General features: G+C 40.0%; 1 protein-coding gene across 1 annotated transcript in view; it reads right to left on the reverse strand.

Moving 5' to 3' along the window:
- FBN2 (fibrillin 2) overlaps window positions 1-13462 on the reverse strand; it is a 122370-nt gene extending 108908 nt beyond the window's left edge. Inside the window, exons 1-5 of the mRNA XM_059836422.1 lie at window positions 12901-13462; window positions 12004-12086; window positions 8510-8608; window positions 7923-8018; window positions 5521-5622 (exon numbers count right to left, since the gene is read on the reverse strand). Of these exons, the coding sequence (XP_059692405.1) occupies window positions 5521-5622; window positions 7923-8018; window positions 8510-8608; window positions 12004-12086; window positions 12901-13157 (637 nt within the window). The 5' untranslated portion in view covers window positions 13158-13462. The remainder of the gene's footprint in view (window positions 1-5520; window positions 5623-7922; window positions 8019-8509; window positions 8609-12003; window positions 12087-12900) is intronic.
- Window positions 13463-13719: the final 257 nt, after the last annotated feature.

A 13719-nucleotide genomic window follows, 5' to 3' on the forward strand; every position in this document is an offset into this window, starting at 1 on the left:
AGCAGCAAAACTGCTATATTTAAGGGTTTTTACCTTTTTCTTTTGTTGGTGCCAAACAAAGAGTTGTTCAAATATTGGGATTTAATTAAAACTAAAAGGGAGTAAGGGAGAGACACTGACTGGAATCACAGGACTTCCTTCATCACTACTGCAATCAGCATGATCAGCATTACCCCTGTCATTTTTTAAACTGCTAAATGTTTTATCTTCTGCAGACCTAGAAGGGAGAAATTTTCCAATGCCAGCTGACAAGTAAACACACACTCTGCACAGCTTTTTCTGGATATTTCGCTTTGAAAATCTTGTTTTGGGAGGTAATGATGGACAACAAAAGCAGGGAATGCAGTGCCAGAGCCCTGTAACATCACCAGGTATTGACATATGAGAGCAGGAAAGCAGCTTTTTGAATCTGCCCTGCTGGAATCCATCAGGGGATGATGTGGGTCAGTATTTACAGGCCAGAACCTGCAGCAGAAACAGGAGCTTGGTGAGCAGGGACTGCATTTAAACATGTTTGTTATTAACATCCGACGACACCTCTAGCCTCAAAAAAACCCTCCAAGATAACCAACAGGTTCTTCCAACACAGATATATTTCATTATATGTCTTGACTCAGGTACTTTCCTGTCAGATGAAGCTTTGCCTCTTACTACTGCATCTATTTGCAATTCTTATCTCTATTTCCAGCAGGAATAGAAGCATGCTTTTTTAGTCTAAACTGAAGCTCCTTTTGCTATAAAAAACCATGATCATTGCAGCATTTTGCTTGCAATCAGCCTTCAGCTAAGTGTTGAAAAAGCTGACAGAAATGCTTTCTAAAAACAAAATTAAAGAGATAAAAGTAGACCAGAATGGTGAAAGTTGCAACTTTTAGGAAGATTCACATTCTGTAGCTTTAAACTACTGCTGACTTATTTTTAGCTAATTTTATTAAATGGAACTTAATTTATTTTAATTAAATTAGGCTTCAAGTTGATGATTTAACACTTGTATTTCCCTCAGTGACCATGAACATCCCCTGTGAACTGGGTCATGTAGTTTTGAGCATGCCACAGTAAACTAATTACTTTTTTCTTCACTCAACAAGCCTTGCACAACTTCTTCATGAACCTGTAGAAAATAACCCAAGGCCACATGCTGCACTTCCCAAAGGCTACAACTGGACTGAAGATGACAAACTGATGTTTAGCAGGTCAGTCTTTCATTTACTGTACACTGAAAGAAAAGAAGCAGGAAGATCACAAAAAAACCTCTACTCTAGCTCAGGATGATAGCAGCCATTAACAAAGGGGGAAAAAAACCCCAACAACCTCACAGCAAAACTAAAAAGCTATCTTCCCAAGACTCCCACAAAAAGAGAAGAGCTGGCTGATCAAAAAACATTTTTGCTGTTAAGAACCTCATGTTACTGCTAGCATCAACAGCCAGGAAAAGCTGTGTGAAGTTAAGAGGTCTTCCAAATAACCTGTCAGAAGAAGTTTTTTTCTTAAGGAATTACATTTTCTGGTGCTTCATTTAGACCTGATCACTGTCACTTAAGCATCTTCAGCACCACTACAGACTAAATATATACTGTATTTCTTCTTTATAATTAGAATTGTATTTGAGAAGTATTGACTCCTATACAAATCTGCATCAGTTTGCTAAGCTAGCTTAATTTTAAACACATGTATTATCCCCCAACATCTCTATAAACCCTGTGCCCATCAGCTGCCTCGGTGTATGTCCACTTCAGCTCTGTATTATTCTTTACTCTTCTGCCTCAGTTATTATACACTAACAACACTTTAACAGAGGATGCTTTTTGCTTTGTCCTACTTATTTCTCTGTGCTGTTGATAAGCTTTTCCATCCACTGCCCAGCTTAAAGCAAAGCTTTTTATTGCATGTTATAGACAGAGAATTTTAGTCTCCCAGAACAGTTTGGGTCAGAAAGGGCCTTAAAGATCAATCTGTTCCACCCACTGCCATCAGCAGGGACACCTCCCACTGTCCCAGGCTGCTCCAAGCCCCAATGTCCAACCTGGCCTTGGGCACTGCCAGGGATCCAGGGGCAGCCACAGCTGCTCTGGGCACCCTGTGCCAGAGCCTGGCCACCCTGCCAGGGAACAATTCCTGCCCAGTGTCCCATCTAACCCTGCCCTCTGGCAGTTTAAACCCATCACCTCATCTTAATCCTACCTGCCCTTGTAAAAAATCCCTCTCCAGATCTGTTTTAGGCCCCCTCCAGCTACTGGAAAGCTGCTATTTAAATAGTGTACTTGCTTATTTTTCCCCATTTCTTACCTGTCAAAGCTTGATAACTTCATCTGAAATTCTCCTCCCTCTTCAAAAGGATGCTCTTCCCAAGCTATGCATTTCTACTCATTCCAAACCCTTTTGCTTCCAATTATGAGCCATTTAATATGGAGCAAACAAGAACTGTTCTTCCTCCCTCTATATGGGATGAAGGCAAAGTTACGTCAGTGACAAGATTTGCCTTTCTCACTTCTTCTTCCCCTTATCCCATAATAAACAAGGAAGAAAACATCCTTGCTTTTCCACAGCTTCATATCTCTGAAGATTATCAATTTTAAAAAATGCACAGACCACGAGCAGTGACACAACTATCATTTACAGTGTTGAGAAACCAAAGGAATTGGTCATGCCGGGAAAAAAAATTTCCTTACATGAACAACTGAGAACGAGGCCTCTTTTTCTTTTGCTCTCTTTTTTCCATTCTTTTCGCTGGGAAAACGCAACTGTAGAAATTTAAACATATTTTCTTTCTTTTTTTCCTTTAAAACACCACACAAAAACCTTGGCATCTTGTGTGCTTGCAAACCAAAGACAAGCAGCTGACCAAAAACCAGATTTGACAGGAAATGTAAGAGGTCAGCGTACTCTGGAAAGCAGGAACTCCCAAACAGGTTTTCCTCTCTTTTTAACCCATCAGAAAGCCTCAAGTTAAATACTCTGATCATGCAGTCATCAGTTACTGCTCAGCCTCCTGTCTCCAGCCCGGAAATTAGTCTGCTCAGAGCCCAGATAGCTGAAAAACCAACCACATTTTATCTACAGCTTAGGCTAGGAGGCCAAGCTGAAGGAAACATACACATGTTCTGTATTAGGAGGAAAATACCTAATTTTAAAGAACTTAATTTACAGAACCATAAAAAGCATGCATTTAAAACACAATGATGTAAATAAAAACTACAAAACAACGTCTCTTATAACTTTGAGGTGATTTGCAAGGGAAGTTCACATATCCTAAAACTATAAAATTTTACTCAAAGAGTTATGAACTGCTGCTAAATTCAGTTTAAAATTAAACCACTGAGACACTTTTTGCTGTAAAATATTACAGGCAACTATGGCAACCCACAGATGAAGAAATCACTGCATTCTGCTATTTACTGGAAAGCATAAACTATTACATTAAAAGCATAAGTTACAAATTACTGTTGAACTAAACAGGCATTTAAGGCAGCTTTTACAGTACTTTCACATACTCCACTTCATGTAAAGCACAAACAAAATGATGACCTAGATACTTTTTATAGTTATTATCAAGATATACTATAGTAGTCACCTTTCTTTAACTGAATAATAGTAAAATAAATTAGTAACTTCTTTATTTGAGTATGAGAAGGTCTATGCAACACCAAGATTAGGCAAATTTTACTTAGCCCTATCAAAGCTGTAAAAGCAAACTATATTAGATGAGATATATTAGATAGTTATTATATATGCAATTATAGATGCTATATTTTATTGAGAGTGACAGAAGGAAATTTGGCTTAGTACCTCCAATTTCAAGCAATAAAATGCAAACCTTTAATTGAAATAACTTGATTTTCAAATACCCACAAACAGCAGATGAACTGTTGCAGAACAAGAGCACTCTACACAAAACTGAAAACCTACAACTGTCAAAGAGAGCTGTGAAATACAGATGCCAAAACACTGATGTTTAAATTCCTGTAGAGGGCTTGAATTCTGCAGGTAAAGTTTTCACAGTGAACGGCAAGAAAACAAACCTAAACCCTTTCAACATCACAAAAGTTGGGCTGCAACACCCAAGTGTAGTATAATCTTTAAAGCTTTGAAGGTCAAACAATTTAAAGTATAAACATCATTACTAAAAACTCTGAGCCATCATCACAGCTGGAGTCTGTCATATGCATCAATATGATTCCACAGCCCTGAATGTATTCAGAGAACCTAAGCAAATCTTAACTAGGAATGATTTCTTTTTTCTAGGATAACGAGTTGTCTGGCAAAAAATAAAGAGCATTTCTGAATGCAATCAACTTAATTTTTAAAAAAATGAAAATTGAATAATTGCAATTCTATTCTGCCATAGTTCAACTAGAAGTATAATCCAACTTAGAGACATAGCCCAGACTTCAGAATTTGCAGTGTTAAGATCCATTAGAAGCAAGGCTCAAACTACAAATTACCCTAACCTTGTCCAATCCCTTGAAAATCCATTCCAAACAAAAAGACTTGGTAACCTCTTATTTCAGACAGGTATACACTGTGCACAGACATACCTCTGAATGGCTACAAAACAGCTCTAAGTATTAACAAATTTTTAACAAGATACTATTTCCTATTTCTCCACTAACCAAACTGTGTAAGATTTGAGTCCTTGTGTTTGCTTCAGAAGAAGTAACTACAGAAAATGAGATAAATAGAAAACTGCAAATTAGGTTTTAAGAATGAAAACAACAACATTAAAGCTAGTGACAAACTGATCCTTTGCATTCCTCTTACTCTTGTGATACCTAGTGGGTATATAAAACAGCCTGGAATAGCAAATAGAAACTCCTGCTTTTTCAGTGTGTGGCTTTTTAGTTCCTTTACCTCCATGGAAATTATTTCCATGTCACAGTAAAAAATGCTAAAAAAATTTTAAAAGCATAAAAAGGTGTAAGATATTTTTCCAAGATATTTCTCCAAATTTATACCCAACTCTGAGCATTTCACAGCTGAATTTTGAAAAAGGGATTTCCACAGGACTCCTTCAGAAGCCATCTCTGAGATGCACTCTAGAATAAGAATGGGTTTAGGAACTGATCCCTGTACTACGGTAATTTCTTATTTTTTCAGTCCTTCTCTGACTTCTTCCCAACCAACCAGAGCAAATTACTTTCCAAGTTTCTCTTATGAAAGAGGTGTTATACAGAAAAAAAATTCTTCAGTTATCTGGACTTACACAATCCCAACCCCACCACCAATTCTGCTGGGTTGTTATTTCATGTAGCAGTGAGCAAAAGACATCTAATCATTTAACTATTATGTGAACAAAATATGGAGCCTAAATGAGCTGAACTTCCTACCAATTAGGCTTTGTACGTGTCAATTTTTAATGTGCCTGCCAAACTAAAAAAAAAAAAAAAAAAAAAAAAAAAAGAAGACACTTCCTAAAATTAAAAATAGTAAATGGTTTACTGGCTGAAAATACACAGCATAAAACATGTACACACAACATTTGGTTGTATACTACTCACAGTTTCCTTCCTTAAATTTTTTTACCTCTTTGGCACTGAGGGCCAGTGAAGCCATAGACACAAGCACAGCGGTTGGGTCCAACACACCTTCCTCCATTCTGACAGCCACTCTCACAGACAGCTTCAACTAACAAAACAAACAGGCAAAAAGGTTAATAATGTCATGGCAATGACATTTACAGATTAACATATGCATCATTTTAAAAATAATCATTTTTCTCCCACTGCTCTAAGTCTTTCTAGGCCTGAGGATGGGAGCTGATCTCCCTCCTGTCACCTCCATCAGCAATGACTGTGCAAACCAAATTCCACCAGCACCTGCTGATATTAACTGCAAACAGCTGCTCAGCACAGATTCAGCACAGATTTAACAGCACATGTTCAACTTCAGTGTGTTTTAATCAGCTCTGCAGCTCGAGTCACTCATAAGAATTATGTAAGAACTTATTATCCCTCACTGAAGTTATCTGTCTGTCAAACCTCAAGTATTTTTTGGTCATATTAGATTGTGTTGTTCAGTCACAACAGCAACAAACCTTTTGAGAAGAGAAAGGAGTCCAAGAGAGATATAATCATCTCTCAGAGTTGATGCTGCTGGAAGGAGGAGTGATGTTTAGAAGCAAAGGTAAAGAATTACCTGTTTAACTCATCATTTTTTTACCTGAAAAAAAACCTGTGTCATAAAAGATCCCGAAAAAAATAAATTTTTTGTGGAGAAGGAGGAAGCAGGGTGGGGTGAAAGGGTTATAAATCCAAAGTACACTTAGATGAGAAAGATATTTCACTGTCATGGGACTTCAGAGAAGCCACTCATACTCTTTACCAAGAACAAAGCTTTCTGCCAGACCACTGAATTTTCTCAGTTCAAAAGGAAGACGGCTCTTCAGAGAGGCTGAAAAACACCATCAAAAGAGTGCCTTAACTAACTCATTTTAGCTACCTTCTGACTCATTGGTTCAGGTCATTTCATCAAAATGGTCCAAAATTAGCACATGTTCCAAATCACAACATTTCAGCTCACAGGGCAGTCACAAAATTTTTTAAACTTTATCTTTTTAGTCTCAAAGTCATTAGGTTGCTTTCATAAACGCGTCTCCTCAGTTTGGATGTGATATTTGTAACAAATTTGAGTATCCAGGGCAAAAGAACCTCAGAAACCTAGAGAAGGTAATAATTCCAAACTGAAAAAAGGTACACATTACTCCTGTATCATAGTGGAAAGCATAAAATACACTGTTGCGTGGAAATGTGATAAAGCCTTACTTCTTACCAAGAACCACCAAAAAGAATTACCTCTTCCTGAGAATGCACACATAAAATGAAGATATTTTGTTGCATGTGTTACATTACTGAGTTAATGGATGACACTTCAGCAAGACAATTAACTCGATTATGTACAATTAAATTTTTCTAGATAGAAATAAAAATCTATTTACATTTTTAAGACTGTCTCAAAGACACACATTCACAATCCTGCTTGAAATTTTAACTACATGATAGAGTGAAAGCAATCTCCAGAGTTTGTTCAGATTTTCTGGATTGCTTCAGGGTCACCACTTGAAAATTCAATCATCTTTTCATTTACTCACTGGAAATCTGCCTTGTCTGAGAGCATTCAGGTGTTGAATAAATTAACAATATATTTTAATATATTTTAACAAAAGCAGAAAGGGACCAGCAACCCTGAATACGAAATTTTACTGGGGTCACAGGTAAGGATTACAACTATTTGCTAAAATTTTAGAGACTTTTATCCAGTTAAAGGAGGAACAAGACTGTTTTTCCAGCATTTATAAAAAAATGACTAGCGCAAAAAAAATTATCTTCCACAATATTCAGTCCATCTGGTTTTTGCAGAGCTGTCCTCTGTCTCTAGTTATTTCAGCCTGCTTTATGCAATTAATTTCTTTCCTAATTAGTAGTCAGCTGGCCTCAGAATACACTTTGAGTCTTTTTTTCATCCCTGCAGCCTTTAGGGACTTTTATTGTTTGCTAAATTGCTGCAGCTTGTAAACACTGTGCAGTTATAGGTAAAGCTGGGCAAATAATTCACTTTCTAGTTTGTCTGCCAACCCAAAACGGTATCCAATAGCTTGAACTGTATTCAAGCCTTTTTTCTTTAGACTAAGTAGAAAACAGAAGAACGTTCTTCAACCCAGCAACGAGACTATTGTTCTGAAGCAGAGAAAACTTTGTTAAAAGAGAATGAAAAACTAGTGAACATCTGGTATGAGGAGGGGGATGCACAGTGATGTTGCTCCCAGAGGGCTTCCCAAAACCACTCAGTGAATCCGATCTGTAACTTGAATTTTAGAGAACACAAAAGCACTTCATGCAGGAAATGACTGCCAGCTAAACACCATACCCCAAAACAAGCATTTCTTTCAGGGGTTTCACTGCACTTCAAGCCAACTAGCTGTGACTTACACTGCTCACAGTGGACACCAGAGAAGCCCTTCCGGCACTGGCACCGCTCATCCACGCACGTCCCGCCGTTCCTGCAGCTGATGCTGCACTGCTGTGCTGCAGAGAGAGACCCAAAATCAGCTAAAAACACCACAAAGGAATGGCCTTTCACAGTCTTTAAAACGGGGTCTGAATGATGGGCTTTGTACCACCTATGCTACATATTTTAGGTGTATACTCATGGAGAGGTTTTCTACAGTTTCCGACGATTATGTTGCAACTCAGAACTTTTAATTGCATTGGAAACTGTACAATCTTGACTTCTTACCAAAATGGACTCCATGAAAATGTGAATACCACATACATTTCATTTGTAAACTTCCTTCTCTCTTTAAGCATATTTTATTTAAATTTGTCACACAGAATAAACAGGCACGTGTGGAATAACAAACTTGATCAAGAACTTGAGGTGTCTTACCTAAGTGCAATTTACATTTGCACATGCACTAATGAGAAGTTATTTTAAAGGAAGTTGGCATTTTTGTCACTGAAACTTGAAGAGAATGACTTTCAGTGAAATCTCTAATGAAAACACAGTAAGTCCTTACCAGGTCTTGATCCACACGTGGGTGATATCTCCCCACTGGCACAAGTGCACATGTTGGGACGGGAACAAAATCCATCACCACAGCTATTTCTGCAAATTGCTGAGGAAGAACACAGAAAGAGAGTGACAGGGATTAACAGAAACCTGAGGCTTAAACTTGCAGGGGGAAAAAAACCAAAACAACCCTTAAAAACTCACTTTATTGGGACAGCTATTACATATGCAAAAGTAATTTGAAGTTGAATAAAGTGAACTGAATTTTGGCATAATTAGTATCTCTTGAAAAATTTGAAGACAGTGAGAATTAAATCAGGCATATTCAAACACTGACCTGACCGCAGTAATCAATTCTTTCCCCAATTAGAAATATCAGTCAATTATGCAAGCAATGTAAAACTGTTAAAACCACGTCTTTTAGACCACAGGACCTGTGAGAAAACATTACCAAGAATCCAAGACTGGAAGAAATATAAACAATGCCAATTTTTGCACTCTGGGCTTTACTCTTATAATCACCATTTTAACGGCATTTTAGGGTCTTTTTCTTTTCTATTCCCAAGATTATCCTTCCTTTGCCCAAAGCAGTTTTGTGGGAAGTCAATGTGCAAATGCTGGACTTCAGCAAATTTGCAAATTTTGTTGTGTTTCCCTAAATAGTTTCCTGTACTCAGGCAGCTCCCACACTTTTATTTAAAAACTAGCCATAAAAAGCCCAGGAAAGCCTGTCCCCCCCACATCTGTGAGTCACATGCCTGACCTTGTGCCATCTCCATGATGACCCAAAGTACTGCATTCCCTTCTCACTCACCATCCAGTACAGCTCCAATGAAGAAGAGAGTGACAGAATCACAGGGAAAAAAAAAAAAAAAAAAAAAAAAAAAAAAAAAAAAAAAAAAGGGAGCTAAAAGTCTAAATGATTCTAAAGCAGATCTAAATTAATACATGAAATTCATCTGCTCAAGTAGCAAATGAATCAAAAGACAGGCTGAAGCAGAGTCACTAGAGCACAACTGAGGACTTCAAAAAGACATACACTGTGCGGCAGACAACTTGTATAGTAAAAGATCCTCAAAAACAACCAACAACCACCACCAAAAAAACCCTAAGAATCACAACTTCTTTGTAAATAGGCCTGGAATTTTGTGAGAACCAAATAATCTGGCAGTACATCTCCACTGAAGGACTAGAATGAAACAAATACCTTGAGAAGATCACGTGCCACAGCACTCTTTGGGCATCAAAAAGATGCAAAATGCATTGTCTACATTCATCATTAAATTCTGCTACAATAATGTCTCGAATGTAAAGGCATGAGAAGTCAAAGAGTTTGTGGGATTTTTCTATTTAGCTGGAATTAGAGACATGCCATGGACTGACTTAAAGTATTATTCCATGAGCCAGGACTTGGATTTAGAGCACTTGACAAGCACCAGAAATGGGGTTTTTTTTATATTTCTGTTCAGTCCATCTTTATACACCATAAGGTCAATCTCTTGATAAAGCAATGTTTACATTTAGTCCATTTGTTAATTTATTATTCATTTAGGAGTAACTTTTTTACCAACTGAAAGCCCTAGACCTTAAGGCATAGCCTAAATATGCTTTCACCAGAAAAGTTTATTCTGTATAACAAAAGAGTAAAAGTAACCAGACCTTTAGTTTTCAGATAAAAGATCACTTTTAATCATAAATGTGCCACAGACCACCAACAACCACCACCACATCATCTGCTTGAAACACCGTCAGGTCAGAATGGTTTCTTTTTCACCTACCACTGGCTCATAGATTTCTCCTCATTGAAATACCACTTTAAAATCACCAGTTAAAATATGCATCAATTATAATCAGAACATCTCAAATCAGAAGTTTGATAGCTTCTCCAGCATCCTGTGCAAGAGGCTTTTTCTAGGTGAAAAACTCTAGCTAAAGGGAATGTCATCTCCACAGACATTAAATGTCAGCATAGAAATCTGCACACTTAAACCTTCACCAAAAGCAGAAACAGAAAAGTGTCACAGACAATACTGGTCTGCCAAAATCATTCACCCTATAAACATGTTAGAAAGTGCAATTGTCTTTACAATTGCTTACTGCAGTAAGCAAGCAGGAGCTAAAAGATGTCCCTTGTGCACATAAATTTAAAAATAAATCTGATTATTCAGGATGGGGGCAGACCTGAGGCCAAGGCCTTTAAGAGGCACTGAGAGACACAATTTAAAGGATATCTTGTAAGGATTGCTGAAAACCCCTAAACACATTTGAGCCAGACACACAGCTGAATGTGAAAAGCCTATCAACAGCATAATAGGCAGCCCAAATCCTTCTTAAAATCTCTACTTTACATTAAAGTAAAGTAGCCAGTATTGAAAGAGTTTGATAAGTGAAAAGAACATTCTGAGGAACTCCTTTTATTCCACAGCAACATTAATAAAAGGACCTTCCTCTGAATGGCACCATAATCCTTTGCTGGGAAGTTCTGGGTCAGTTTGAGGTGAAAAAACTAAGTGTTACATGGCACAGTTATCCCCAATAGTAGCCAGTCAAGTTTAACCATGTAAAACCAATAGATGTAAACAGGTGAGGGAGGCCTGGAATCATTAAAAAAGGCCACCAAAGCTCAAAATTTTGGCAGACCTTGGCTTATCACCCTTCCCTTGCCCAGCTTCATCCTGCATGCCTGCACTTAATCAGATGGAGAATGACAAAGACCTCCACTGCTTACATAAAGAGCAGTCCTTTCTTGAACATGAATTCTGAAGTTGACCATACTTATTAACAAAAGAGACAGGCTAGATTAAATGGCAACAGACTAAAAATTTAAGGTCTGAAGGAAGCACTGTCCACTATCAGCTGTTACCTAACACAGAGAAAGCTCAACTTCATTTTCTATTTCATGGTAAACATCCCAAGACATCATCCCATCAGAGTACTGAGCACATTCCCCTCACAAACAACTTTTTTCCTTTTTTGGTTGCCACGCCATGTATGTCCAAAGCCCCATCTGTCAGCACAGTACCTACACCAGCCAGTAGCCAGTCTGGCTGACAGCCATCAAAACACAACTAATAACAAACAAGAGAGTAAGCATCCCATATGTAAAGAAGCTTTCTCTTTGACTGTAATTCCAAGTTTCAGAGAACGTCAACATCTGATTTGCCTATATCAAAACCTTTTGGCTTTTTTTTCCCCTGTTACTACAGTTCAGTATTTGATTTGACAAAGTTTTGGGTTTTTTTCCTGAGCTTTCATGCGTTTTCTTTAAAAACTAGGTGGAGACATGCCTCTTATCAATATACAGTCCTTCAGTTACAAGGAGTGTGGACCTGTAATTCCATCTTGGTTTGCTTATTTTTCCCTTTTTTCCATTATTTCTAAAGATAAAGTGAAACACAGGACTGGAAGTAGCTTTTCTTGTGCTGAAGAAAAAGTTGACTCCTAGAAGAATATTTACTTTCCTTGTTAACCCTTGAGCAGAAGCAGCAGCCAGACACTTACGGACAATGCACTGATTCCCTCCAGCAAGGGTCCTCCATCCAGGGCAACAGTAAGAGCGAAATCTAGTACCACACACATTCGGCCTGCAACACAGACAAAACAATAAATGTGTAAAACAGCAAGCACTCTAAAGAGAACTTAATGTTCTACACAGACCCACACACACACACACACACACACACACACACACACGAGAAGAATCGAGCTGCATAAAACAAACAAAAACTGCATACCAAAGTTGTCTACAAAAATGTCTTCCCCAAAGGGGAAAAAATCTTCCTCCAAGAGATTTTATTTTGGGTTAGTTCAGCGGATTAGTACAAAAGAGGAGAGGTAGACGAGGCAAGGGCAGGCCACATAAATCCTTCTTGCAACAACTAAGGACATGGAAGAGATGAATTTGATTCTGCTTTCATTCAAAGTCTGAGAAGCGTTGCCAAAAAACGAGCTTCTTGCCTGACCTCTGACACTAGACAGAAGGGATGCCTCCTCATCAGGATAAACTAACTCAAAATACCAAGAAGTCCCTGAAACATCAGAAGAAGAAAGCCAAACCGACTCTGCATCATTTCTTTGTAGAAACCCCTCAAAACGGTGAGCGTCAAAGTATCTCAGTATTGGAAGACGCTAGACCAAGGAACACAGTGGGGTCAATTCGTTAGCTGTAATGTAGGCCCCCGACAAGGTCTGCTTTTAATTAAATCGTACTAATTAGGAAGCCAGATTCCACAGGCAAGGACCAAACTCCCAGCTTAGCGAACCGTGAGTCATCAGCCTCAGAGAGGCGGGAGCGTCACCGGCGGCACAAACGGAGACCGCCGGCACGGGGCTCTGGCTAAGGAGATGCCCTGGGGAGCAAGCAGGTGGCGGGGAAGGGGGTTTCAGCCTTGTCCCTACCCTCGGAGCCCGTCGTGCTGTCCTCGCCTGCGGACCCGACCGGCGGCGCCCCCGACCCCATCCTCCCGGTGCGCGGCGGCGGGGGCGAACAAGAGGCTGCCCGCTCCTGAGGGAGCGCGGAGCGCCGGCCGATGCTGCTGCTGCTGCGGCTGTCGCTTCTGTCTCCCGGCCGCTCCCTGTGCACACAGCACCAGGCAGCCCAGCCACAGAGACAAAAAGCACCAGCGCTGTGCCCAGAGTCGCCGCCGCCTGCCCATGCTGCGGCTCTCCCGGCGGGAAGAGGGCCGGCAACCGCGGGCGGGAGCGTGGGTCTCGCACCGCCCTCAGCGGGCACGGGGCGGCCCCCGGGCGGGGAGAAATTTCAGCTGCGGGAAACGGGCCGTGTGTCTCTCCCAGCCTACCCGGCCGGTGCCATCAAAGCCCGGGCTCCACGTTGCTCGCAGCCAGCCCTCTGCGGAGAGGGGGAAAAAAAGAGGTGAATAAAAGCAGAGTTGGATTTTCTCTCCCCTTCCGCCCCCTCCGCCGCAACAGGAAATCTAAGAGAACCGCGCTGAATTTTCCCTTTAAAAAAAAAACAACCAAAAAAAAAAAAAAAAAAAAAAGCCAGACGATAATTAACCGCGGCTAAATAAACGTGCTGGGACAGAGCAAGAGGGGAACGAAAAGTCCCTGCCCACCACCAGGGGCGGATTTACAGCGAAGGGAGCCGGAGGAGGAGCCGGTGCGGCCGGGCCGGTGAGGGGCTGGGCAGGAGAAGAGGAAGGGAGGGAGGGGGCCGGGAAGAGGGGATGGCAGGAGGGAAGGGAAGAGGAGGCACTG

The sequence above is a fragment of the Haemorhous mexicanus genome, chromosome Z, assembly GCF_027477595.1.
Source record: "Haemorhous mexicanus isolate bHaeMex1 chromosome Z, bHaeMex1.pri, whole genome shotgun sequence".
Taxonomy (NCBI): Eukaryota; Metazoa; Chordata; class Aves; order Passeriformes; family Fringillidae; genus Haemorhous; species Haemorhous mexicanus.